Source organism: Megascapheus bottae, chromosome 19 (assembly GCF_031878675.1).
Source record: "Megascapheus bottae isolate mThoBot1 chromosome 19, mThoBot2.hap1, whole genome shotgun sequence".
Taxonomy (NCBI): Eukaryota; Metazoa; Chordata; class Mammalia; order Rodentia; family Geomyidae; genus Megascapheus; species Megascapheus bottae.
The window spans coordinates 47,815,829-47,828,407 of record NC_143527.1 but is presented as its reverse complement, the minus strand read 5'-3'; the positions used below and the strand labels follow the sequence as shown (position 1 = coordinate 47,828,407).

General features: G+C 43.9%; 1 protein-coding gene across 1 annotated transcript in view; it reads right to left on the bottom strand.

Annotated features, from left to right (window-relative positions):
• The window catches only part of Ppp4r1 (protein phosphatase 4 regulatory subunit 1), a 70,188-nt gene extending 58,845 nt beyond the window's left edge, over nt 1-11,343 (bottom strand). Inside the window, exons 1-2 of the mRNA XM_090353517.1 lie at nt 11,092-11,343; nt 10,837-10,881 (exon numbers count right to left, since the gene is read on the bottom strand). Of these exons, the coding sequence (XP_090209643.1) occupies nt 10,837-10,881; nt 11,092-11,098 (52 nt within the window). The 5' untranslated portion in view covers nt 11,099-11,343. The remainder of the gene's footprint in view (nt 1-10,836; nt 10,882-11,091) is intronic.
• Nucleotides 11,344-12,579: the final 1,236 nt, after the last annotated feature.

Genomic DNA, 12,579 nt, shown 5'->3' with positions numbered 1-12,579 from the left:
GGGCTCTACACATTAGCGTATTTAACCCAGTTCAAAACTATTTTTTTATAGCCTACTTCTGTACTGTGTATAAGAACTTTGGTTCTCACCATTACTCCTTGAATAATGGAATCTAACAACAACTAGACAGCATTTACACTGTACTAGATAGTAAAAGCAACTAATCTAGCAATGATTCAAAGTGTATGCAAACATGTCATTTAATAAAAAGGGTTGTGAGTATCTGAGATTAGATTTTGGGGCCCAAAGGCAGTCTTAGGAAAAAAACACCCACTAGGTAAAGAGAGAAGACTGTATAAAAAGGCAGTGGTGGGCCTGGAGTTTGGCCTAGTGGTTAAAAGTGCTTGCCTAGCATGCACGAAGACCCGGGTTCAATTCCTTGGTACCACATACATAGAAAAAAGCCAGAAGTGGTGCTGAGGCTCAAGTGGTAGAGCTCTAGCCTTGAGAAAGTCCAAGGACAGTGCTCAGGCCCTGAGCCCAAGCCCAGGACTGGCAAAAAAAAAAAAAAAAGAAAAAAGAAAAAAAAGGCGGTAGTATGTTTATTTCTAAATGAGGTAAAATCATTACTTTCTCAATACAACTTGATCGCGAAGGCTGAAGCCTATTCGAAAGCCTTTGCAGAGTATGGATACTACGTATCATAGTCCTGCTGTTTGTTCCCTTCCCTGAGAAACCTTTTTCCTTCCAGGCTTACTAACCCAATGACTGCTTACTAATTTTTCCATAGGTAGTCCAAAAGCTCCCTCAGGTCCAAATTGCTACCAATCCTCATCAACTGAAGTGATGAACAAAGTGCACTATTTGTACAAAATCAATATACATGAGGTCTATATCCAAAGTGAGTTTGAAACTGAATTCAAACCTCAGTGGTGGCACTGTGGAGCATCCTCTTCCTGCAAGCAGCACTCAGCTGACCTCCATTTCTCAAAGCTGAGAGGCAACATATGGCAGTAGCTTTTGTCTAAGTTCAAAATTTTGCCCCAAACAAATAATGCTTATTCAAGAAAGCAAAAGAACAATATACTGAAAAACTCAAATAGAAAAGATATGTTTAGTCCTTTTAATAAAGACAGAAAAGTCTCTGACAACATCTAACACCCATTCCTAATTTCCAACAAGCTCAATAACTTTCTCAGCCTGATCAAGGGAAATAGTTAAACGCCAAAATTCAAAACTTCTCCCCTAAACATACAATGAAGAAAATGGACAAGATACAGATACTGGAAAACATATGCAAAGCACCTATCTGAAAGGACTTGTTTCAGAATATATAAAAACCTCTCAAAAAAATGAGTTAAAGATGTGAATGAATCCTCCTCCACAAAAGATAGGTGAGATAAAATAAAACAACAAAAAGGCAAATTCAGACCACAAGTAGATTCAAACCAGCAAGTCAAAGTTAAGACTATTTATAAAGGGCTGGCAAGAAAAGACATAGGCCTAGCTAGCTCTCACCCTGCTACTAGTATGTGTACATGGTACAAAGACCCTAGAAAAGACTTGCATTTTCTCAAGGAATTAAGCAGCCATTTTACAGCAAAATACATATCCAAGAGAAAGAATATACTTATCTTTACAAGATATTGTACATGGAACGTCAGCAAAAGCTTTATTTCTAGCAGAAGCTTGAGCTGGGTTTACAGGGGTTTACACTTATAATCCTAGTAATCAGAAGGCTGAGGCAGGAGGATCCAGAGTTCATATGAAGCCTAGGCTACACAGTGATAATCTGTCTTAAAAACAAACAGGCTGGAAAAAAGTTAAGTAACTTGCTCAAAATTATCAAGAGTTTAAATGGCAGGGCCAGAATATGAACAGAAATCTAAAGTTCCTTTCCCACAAAACCACACTATAGTACCTTCCAGAATTATGGCATGAGAAGTGCTCAAATACAACCAAACTGCTATCATGACAGCAAATGTTTGCTCCTAATTCTAGGGAGCTCACATAGAAGGTAGGAGGCAGCAGGGAATGGCTATAAGGTGATCTGTCTCAAACTAAAAGATATGTGCTAAAAAGTGAGCAGGCTCTAGACCCCTTGGCCCATGTGATGAGAAAGATAGGCATTTTAACCACCATGGCAAGGTATGGCACTTACTCTTGTGCCCAAAACATTAAATTAGATTTATTCTTACATACAACTCAAAATCAAAACTTAACCCTAACTCAAATTTAGGGACTGCCAACCCAACTGGGATATGATAACAAAAACTCTTGACTACAGGGTTCTGGTGGTTCACACCTGTAATCCTAACTACTCAGGAGGCTGAGATCTGAGGATCAAGGTTCGAAGCCACCCCTGGCACAAAAGGACCTGAGACTCTTATCTCCTATTAACCTCTAGAAAATGGGAAATGGGGCTTGGCTCAAGGGTAGGACAGTAGCCTTGAGCTCAAGAACTCAAGCAGGCTGAGTTCTGAGTTTGGTGCCCCATGACCCACCACAAAACAAACAAACAAAAAAAAGGCGTGGAGATGTGGCTCCAGTGGTTGAACACTAGCTTTCAGCAAAAAAAGCTTAGAGACAATACCTAGACATTGAGTTTAAGCCCCAGGACAATACAAAGGAAAAAAATATATATTTCTAGAGGGCGCGGGAGTTTGGCCTAGTGGTAGAGTGCTTGCCTTGCATGCCCAAAGACCTGGGTTCGATTCCTCGGTACCACATACATAGAAAAAAGGTGGAAGTGGTGCTGAGGCTCAAGTGGTAGAGCTCTAGCCTTGAGAAAGTCCAAGGAAAGTGCTCAGGCCCTGAGCTGAAGGCCAGGACTGGCAAAAAAAAACAAAAAACAACAACAAAAAAATATTTCTAGAGAGAGAAAAATCTGTAATTCCAATACTATAAATTAGGAAATAAGTAAATATACAATACAAATGTAGACTTAAGAATAGTTTAATAAGCAAACTTTTCCCCCAAGTAGCTACAAACTCAGTCACAGGTACAAAGGACTATCAGCCATGGGGCTTAACTTGGGGCTTGGGCTCTGTTCCTGAGTTCTTTTGCTCAAAGCTAGCACTCTATCACTTTTAGCCACAGCACCACTTCCAGTTTTTGAGTGGAGATAACAGTCTCACACTTTCCTGCCTGGGTTGGCTTTGAACCATGATCCTCACATCTCAACCTCCTGCATAGCTAGGATTACAGGCGTGAGCCCAAGGACCTGGCTTCCTCTCTTCTTTAAAAAAAATAAATAAATAAATAAAAATAAAAGTTATTGTTGAGAAGCTGGCAGTCACAGTGTCATCAACTGATTCTAAACATATGTAAATATCATTAAAACACTCCTTCCAATTGGGAGGGGGTGGGGGAGGCAAATGGGGACAAAAACATGAGAAGGGGTATCAACATGTGAGAAATAATGCACCTACTATCTGGTGAATGTAACTGTAACCCCCTATATATTACCAGACAATAAAAAATAAAATAAAATAATTCAAACAAAAAAAACCACTCCTTCCTAGAATATCCCATAACTTATTATCAAATTTCATTTTTGCTTTTGTTATTTTTTGCTTTTTTTTTTTTGTAACTGGACTGAATCTCTAGATTCCAGAATCTCCTTCCTCCTCTCACCTCACTAAGATTAAGGACTGTACCACCATGCTCCACTCTTCAAATATTTCTAACACGTAAGTGTCATCTATCAAGGGCATTGTACTAGACTGTGTGAATTATTCCATCTGTCACTGGACACAACCCTAATTTCCTATTTCTCACCTCTCCCAGTGGCAAAGACTACATAGAAAGCTTTTTAGAACTGTTTTTCAAAAGCAGCTAGAAGTCTTGCCAACTGAACGGAAAGCACCCAGGGCAATCACTCTTACTCGGTTCTGGAGCTTTCATTTCTGTACTCAATTTCAACATTGACAGTAAGCCCAAAAAACAGTGTGCAATGATTTTTAAATTCCAACAATGGAAAAATCAGTGGTGGAGTATAATCCCACTTCAGCTGACTGAAGCACATCAAAAGCTCAACAGTGTGCTTAATTACAAAGGAAACATAAGTGAACGAAGTCTAAATGAAACTAAAATTACACCCAAAGCCCACTCCACCTGGGTTAAACACACAGCACCTTAGATTAACTCGTCACAATCACTTAATATATCAAGTCTAGTCTGCTCAATATAATAAAGTTGAGAAACTGAGGAAATATCATTTAACATTAAATATTTAAAATCAGAAGGCCTAGGTGAAAATTCTTTCTGAACTAAGGAGTTGGATTTGAAGAAACAAAGCTGGTATCCTTTAGGCATCAATTGACTTATCACAGCCTACACACATACACACAGAACTTTACAATCTGCCACCAAAATCTATCAAGTGTTGTATAACATCCTTTGAAAATGTTACTCTGGTAAGTTGTAAAAATTATTTTATAGCCATTCGCTCATTGAATCTTATTATACATTTAAGTCCCATCTGATTCAGTTCAGAAATCTAATAACTTCAGCATAAATCAAAGGTTTTTGTATATGACAAAAGAATTTGAAATATTTCTCAAAAAAATCATCTATGATTTTGTATTATCTCCCATTACTCAAAGAACAGAATTGTCTTAAAACATAAAAGGGTTTTTATCCAACTATGAAATTTGCTGAGACATCTATTCAAATGGAATCACTGGTTTGCCTTAACTTTCAAATTTAGAGTATATTTTATAATGTAGTCTCAAAGTATTTCTAAAGTTTATTCTAGCAGTCTTCTAAACTTTAAAATTACCTAAAAATAATCAAAAATTCATCTATAATTTTGTTTTATCTTCCATTACTCAAGGAACAGAATTGTCATAAAACATGAAAGGGTTTTTATCCAACTATGAAATTTGCTGAGACATCTATTCAAACGGAATCACTGCTCTGCCTTCACTTTTAAATTCAGAGTATATTTTTTAATGTAGTCTCAAAGTATTTCTAAAATTTACTGTATCAGTCTTCTAAACTAAATTTTAAAATTGCCTAAAAATAACTGTATTTATCCTTACAGCCTTTTCAACTATATTATTTTTCACTTATTAGACAGAAGGAAGATTTTTCTCCAAAGTTATCAGCCAAGTTGTCTTACAAACCTTTCCCATATGCTACACACTGTTCATACATAGGCACTGGAAATAACAACAACAAAAAGACCTGGATTCTTCTTAAAATCTGACAGCCTTCCCTGTCCAAAGGCTGGACCCCACCCACATCTTCTACTGGTCTCCACAGCCACATATTATCTACCAATAACTTTACTCTCTCTTCTGTCATATTCTAGGCTCTCCATTAAGTATAGGCAGCACCATGGTTCTAGAGCTTCATCAGCAAATGACTTCTCCCTGTCCAAGGGCTACCTAAGCCCTATTGTGGATCTTATGGGAGCATTTGTGGTACAATTACTTCTGGCGACAGACTGGCTACCATTTGTTTTGCCTGAGACAGAAAAAGTTTAGATGTAAGGGCAGCCAGAACACCTCTGTCTACAGTCCCTGTCCTTCTTCTCTCTCTGACTTCTCCAGATTGTGACAAGCCTTTTCATTCCCTGGCCACCATCTTGCACTGTATGTGGGCACCAGAACCAGGTTTCTTTCTCATTATTTTCCCCTCCACATACATGGCAAATGTTCCATAAAGATTCAGTGTGTGTGTAAACTATGCAGAAAATAAACTATACAATGTGTGGGTGGTAATGGAAGAGAAAACTTGGAAAGAGCAAGGGAAGGGGTGATATTGTCCAAAAAGAAATACACTCTTTACCTAACTTAGTAACTGTAACTCCTCTGTACATCAACTTATAGTAACACATTTTTTTAAAGATCCTGTATGATATTGTCTGAAAAGAAATGCACCCATTATCTGACTTAACTAACTCTCACACTCTGTACATCCCCTTTATAATAACAATTTAAAAAGGAAAAAAAAAATCTGTTCCTGAATATTCCTGGTAAAACTTTAGCAACTGAGGATAATTAGCAGTTAATACTAAGTCTTCAATCAAACTATAAATATGTAAATAAACTGTCTACAAAGGACTTGAGGAATAGTTGTTTTTTGTGTGTGTTTTGGTGGTACTAGAGATTTGAACTCCAGGCCTAATGCTTCCAAGACAGAACTTTAACTACTTGAACAGCACCTCTTAGACCATTTTTGCTTTGGTTATTTTCCAAGGAAGGTCTTGCCTGGGATGTAATCATCCTACCATGAATGACAGCCATATGCCAAAATGCCCAGGCGCTGTGCTTTCTTTCCCTGTAGTTGGTGTGCACCAGAAGTTGGTGTACAGGAGTTCGTCACTGCACTCAGACACTGGCAGGGATAAGAGTCCATGAACTTTTATCCCCAGACTAGCCCTGAGCAAAGATGTCCCAACCCAACCCTTCCAAAAGCCAAGGAGTACAAGTGTAAGCATCTTTGTTTGGCTACCTTAAGGTTTATCCTAAATAAAACTGAAGAAGGAACAGACTTTAAAAGAAAAAGAAAGTTCAATGAACGCATTAGCAACAATTTTATACTCATACATTCTGTAATGGTCAGTATTAGTAATCCTTTCTCTGCTTCTCCTTTAAGGGATCTGTGCTATTTAAACATAAAAATTGCTATTTAACAAGTGCTTCACACATACTCATATTAGTCTAGGAACAACTCTATAAAGTAGGGAGCATTTATCATTTTAAAAAGGTCTAAATTAGGCATAGAGAGGTCAAATGAGTTGGCAAAGTCTATCCAAAGTGACAGTGTCAAGACTGCAATAAGTCAATCTGACTTCTGTCTGTGCTGATAGCTAAGATATTAAACAGCCTCCACCAGCAAGGAAATCCTTCTACACCCATATCCCCAGAACAAGGGGCTTGGCAGCTCATTATTTAGTTTCTCAGGTGTGCCTTCCCTCCCTACCCCAATACTATTCCCTAGTGGCTCAAGGACAAATGAACTGCATTTCTTCCTTCTGGGTGCTTTGCACCTAATACATACTCAAATATTTTTAAAATAGTCATAAGTCCTCAAGAAGTGAATCTTCTTAAAACATGAATCTCAAAACAGGATTAAGAGCATAAACAGCCGGGTGCTAGTGGCCTATGTCTATAATCCTAGCTACTCAGGAGGCTGAGATCTGATTATAGGGATTCAAAGTCAGACAGGAAAGTCCATGAGACTCCTATCTCCAAAACTATGAAGTGGTGCTGAGGTTCAAGTGATAGAGCACTAGCTTCAAGCTGAAGAGCTCAGGGACAGTGCCCAGGCCCAGAGTTCAAGCCCCATGACTCGTTGACGAAAGAAAGAAAGAAAGAAAATGAATGAATACTGATAGACAAAAAGTTAAAAAAACAAAATATCACATTTTGGGGGCTGGGAGTTTGATCTAGTGGTACAGTGCTTGCCTAGCATGCATGAAGACCTGGGTTCAATTCCTTAGTACAACATACAAAGAAAAAGCTGGAAGTGGTGCTGTGGTTCAAGTGGTAGAGCTCTAGCTGAGGCTGGCAAAAAAAAAAAAAAAAAAAAAACAACTATGAAAAAGCCTTAAGTAGCACTATAGCTCAAGGGGCAGAGTGTTACTCTTAAGCGAAAAAGCTCAGATACAGCACTCAGACCTTGAGTTCAAGCCCTAGACACACACACACATACACACACACTATGGCACTGTGGCTTGAAGTGGTAAGAGCACTAGCCTAGAGCTGAAGATGAGCACCCAGACCAACCAAAGAAATAGAACCAAACAAAAATTAAAAAACAGCCACCTCTCTGACCCAAACCTTGCAAGAGATCTGAAACTAAGATGCTAAGCATGCTAGTAGGCAGGTAAGTAACCTTAGAAAAAAACATAGAAAAAAACAAAAGTGGTACTGTGGTTCAAGTGGTAGCACACTAGCTTTGAGAAAAGCACAAGGACAGTACTCAAGCCCTGAGTTCAGTCCCCAGGACTGGCAAAAAAAAAAAAAAAAAAAGAAAGAAAAAGGAAAAACAACAAAAACAGGAAATGCAATGTAAAAAAAAAAGTCCTTCTAGGGGCTGGGAATTTGGTCTAGTGGTAGAGTGCTTGACTAGCATGCACGAAGACTCGGGTTCGATTCCTTTGTACCACATACATAGAAAAAAGCTGGAAAAGATGCTATGGCTCAAGTGGTAGAGCTGTAGCCTTGAGAAAACCCAAGGACAGTGCTCAGGCCCTGAGTTCAAGCCCCAGGACTGGTAAAAAAAAAAAAAGTCCTTCTCTACTCAAGTATTATTAATTCCATAAAGATAACTGTCTATGAAAATTATCTGCACTACTCCCAAAAACCTTACCTCTCTAGAAAAAGTTTGAATATAATTCATTTGCTTAAAAAAATACTTAGAGACTTCTCAGAAGAGGAAATAAGAATGGCCAATAGATACATGAAGAAATGCTCAGTATCTCTGGACACAAAAGAAATGCAAATCAAGACAACATTGAGATTCCACTTTACTCCTGTTAGAATGGCTATGATCAAGAAATCTAGTAACAATAGATGCTGATAAGAATGTAGTCAGAAGGGAACTACTACACCATTGGAGTATAACCCCCCCCCCGTTCTGGAAGCAGTATGGAGGTTTCTCAAAAGACTAAACATAGAGAACTCCCCTATGAAACACCAATCCCACTCCTGGGCATTTACCCAAATGACCACAAACAAGGCCATACTAAAATTACCAGCACAATTATGTTCACTGCAGCATTATGTACTGTAGTTAAGATATGGACCCAACCCAGATGCCCCTCAGTAAACAAACGGATCAAGAAAATGTGGTATATACACACAATGGAGAGTTCTATGCCTCCTTCAAAAAGAATGGCATTGCCCCATTTGTAAGGAAATGGAAAACCTGGAAAAAATGTATTAAGTAAAGCAAGCCTGGCCCAAAGAAATGTAGGTTGCATGGTTTCCCTCTTTTTTTTTTTTTTTTTTGCCAATCCTGGGCCTTGAACTCAGGGTGTGGGCACTGTCCTCGGGCTTTCTCAAGGCTAGTGTTCCTCCACCCAAGTCACAGCACCACCTCCAGCTTTTTTCTGTGTATGTGGTACAGAGGAATGGAACCCAGGGCTTTGTGGTAGGCAAGTACTCTCCCACTAGGCCAAACTCCGGGCTCTGGCTTCCCTCATTTTTAATAACTAGAACATGTCTAGGGGATCACAATAGCCCAATCCCTAAGTGCAAAGGACCATATATAATGAAGTGTATCAGACTGAATTCCAAGAACTAGTTCTTATTATGTTGTTTGCAGTTATTTCTATTTTTTTTGTCTTAGTTTTCTGCACCCTTTGTCTTGTATAAATTTATCTGATTTACTGAAGGGAAAGGGAATCAAAGAAACAGGATAAAGTATGAAGGACTGCAACAATGATTCTCACTAGACACTATGTTGTAAATGAACATTATAACCTGGAGGGGAGAAGGGAGGGGTGAGGAAAGTGGAGAATGGGGGCGGGTAACAGTGTTCAAAGAGAAATGTACTCATGACCTTACTTATGTAACTGTAACCCCCATTCATCACCTTTATAATAATATATTCTGAAAAAGACTCTTTCAAGAATCCTAAATTAGAAAATCTCCCTTACTTCGCTCAAAACAACTAGGACTTTAAAAATTTTGGAAAACGAATACCCAGAAGCTGAAATTTATGGCGTAGGGGAGTGAAGTCAAGGAGGTGGAGTTAGAAGTTTGTGAAGAGGAAGGGAAAAGGCAGTAATTCAAGATCCCTACGTGAAAACTCAACTGGGAAAACGGAAGAGATGGGTGGAGCTGGAAGAGAAGGGGGAAATCATGAGAGGGATGACACTGACCAACATGCATTGTACTTGCAAACTGACTTGGTGAATTGAAACCCCTTTTTACAACTCTTTAAAATTAGTAAAATTTGAGTTTAATTGGGGCCAGGGGAACTACATTAGATGTGAAGGGCTAACTACACTTATTTAGAAGAACCATTTTAAACCTGGCTATCTCTGAATTATTTACACAGGTATTAGGCCACTGTCAAGCAATCTTTCCCCAACTACACAGCAATTCCACGACGGTAAGCATCTCAACTCAGCACAATGTATTGGCTTCTTGAAGGGTCCATGGAGTAGAGAATGTTTTACACACTCTTTTCTCCTAAGATGCACGTGGGTAAAACACAGAGGTCACTACTTTCGCATGAACAGAAATTATTCCAAATGAAATACAACGTATAAACTTTCCCTATACAGCTGATTCACTCCTTTTCTGTCATCAACCCAAGTTGTCAAGCGAGATGGAAACCATACAAAGCCGGATTTTTTTTTTTAAATGAATTAACTCTTTAAAAAAAAAAAGCAAAAAACGTCAGTATCTCAAAGGAAGCTGCGATCTTAGCAAGTTTTCAGTGTTCTGCAAGAAAGAAAATACGCTCGCTGAGCCGAGTCCCGGCGGCCACACCTTCCAACCTCCCCGTAATTTACAAGTCCCGGGGGGTGGGGTGGGCAGAGCTCCCCAGAGCCCAGGGTGAAACCCCAGGTGATGTCAACTCCCTCCGAGGCCGGGCCGGGCCGCCTCGATCCTCGGACGGACGCCGGAGCATGGCCGCGGCGCCGGCCCCGGGAGCGGGGCAGGAAGGCCGGCCTCCGGCTCAGGGCCGAGGGCTGCGGGAAACACACGGCACCACACACCGCGCGTCTCCACTCCCACCTCAGCCCCGCCGGCCGCGGCGACCCCAACAGCCGCCGGCGGCCGCGGGCCCCTGCGGGGTGGAGGCCGCGGTCGGGCCACGCGGGCCGGCTCCCGCTCCGCGGCGAGTCCCCGAGTCCGTCCAGCCCGCCTCCGGTCGCCCCGCGCCGCTCCCCACAGCCACCCGCGACGGCCGGGCCGGGCCACTCACGTCCGTCCGCGTCCTCCTGCAGATCCTCCTGGAGCAGCGACAGGTCTGCGCCGGAGAGAGAAGAAAGGCCGGTCAGCGCCGAGGCCCGGCGCGGCGCCCCCCCCCCCCGCCGCCCTCCCCCGGCCCCCGCCCCGCCGGGCCCCCGCTCCGGCCTCGCCTGGCCGCCTCCCGGGCTGCGCGGAGGGCGGACGGGCGCGGGGAGACGCCGCCGCCGCCGCCGCCGCCAGCGCCGCCCGCGAACCAGGGGCCACGTACCCGCCATCTTGTGTCGCCCCCGCCTCCTCGCCTCCCCGGATCCGGCTACGCGGGCGGCGCGAGCCGGGAGCTGCGAAGGCGCGCGGGCCGGCGAGGAGGACCGGCGGGGGCGCGCGCGGGGCGCGTCGGTAGTCCGGGCCTGCGGCGGCCGCGGTGGCGGCGGCTCCGGGACGCCCGCCGCGCCCACCTTCCGCCTTCCGCGCCCGGCCCCGCGGCGCGTCCACTCCCTCGGCCAGAGCCGCCCTGTCGCCGAGCGTACGGCCCCGGCGCGCGAGCTGGCCGGCCCGGACTAGCGGCGAGTGCGGGAGCCCGGCCGGGTGGGGTCCCCCGCGGACTGCGGCTCTATTGGGTCACCGGCCTCGCCCACCGTCCGGGCGGCTGCCGCCTGCTGGGCCGCGCTCCGCGCCCCTCCCAGACCTGCTCGGGCGTCGCCGGCGGGCGGCGGCCGGAGCTCCCGCCTCCGGAGGGAGGAAGCGCCGCCTCCGCCCGCCCCGGCCGCGCGGAGCCCAGGCGAACAAAGCCCCGGCTCGGGCTGGGCGGCCGTGGAGTGGCGGAGCCTCGCCGGCTCCTCCGGCCATCCGTGGCCGCCCGTACCGGGCCAATCCTGCCCTCCGCCCGGCGAGGAGAAGGACGACGTCCGGGCCCGAAGGTAGACGACGCGAGAATGGAGCCGGACCTGATGGCTAGGACGAGCCCGGTGACTCGAGGGTGCTGCGCCCAGGGCTCGCCTCGTCCCTCCCTTTCCTTCCTTTGTCCAGTAATTTTGGCAGCACTCTTCTCCACTGAAGTTTGTACCACAGATGTGGGAGCGGGGCAGGGGGCTCGAACTCGGCCTGGGCATGCTGCCTTAGCTGGTCTGCGCCAGGCTAGCCGTCTATCACGTGAGCCGCGGCGCCACTTGGGGCTTTTTGGTGGTTGATTGGACATAAAAGTCTCATTAAGGGCCGGGAGTGTGGCCTAGTGGTTAAAGTGCTTGCCTAGCATGCACGAAGTCCCGGGTTCGATTCCTCGGTACCACATACATAGAAAAAAAAAAAGCCGGAAGTGGTGCTGAGGCTCAAGTGGTAGAGCTCTAGCCTTGAGAAAGTCCAAGGACAGTGCTCAGGCCCTGAGCTCAAGCCCTCAGGATTGGCCAGAATAATAATAAAAGTCTCAGGGACTTCCCCAATTGGTCTGGCATTGAGCCCTTGATCTTCAGACCACAGACTCCTCAGGAGCTAGAATTTTACAAGTGGGAAGTGAAAAGCCAGATGAGAGCAGGAGCCCCTGACTCTGTAAAGCTCTGGGTGGATAAGGGTGACTTTACTCATGATTTTACATTTAATTTTCTTGTGCCGTCTGCTTTGTGAAGATAAATGGTTCTGTCTATATAAAATGCACTTTTATTCTCACCTTATAAAAACTATATTTAGACAAAACAGTGATCATTGGTCTATGTACCTATACTCTATTTTCGCTTTTAGTGTTGCCTGTGGATGCCCGGAGACC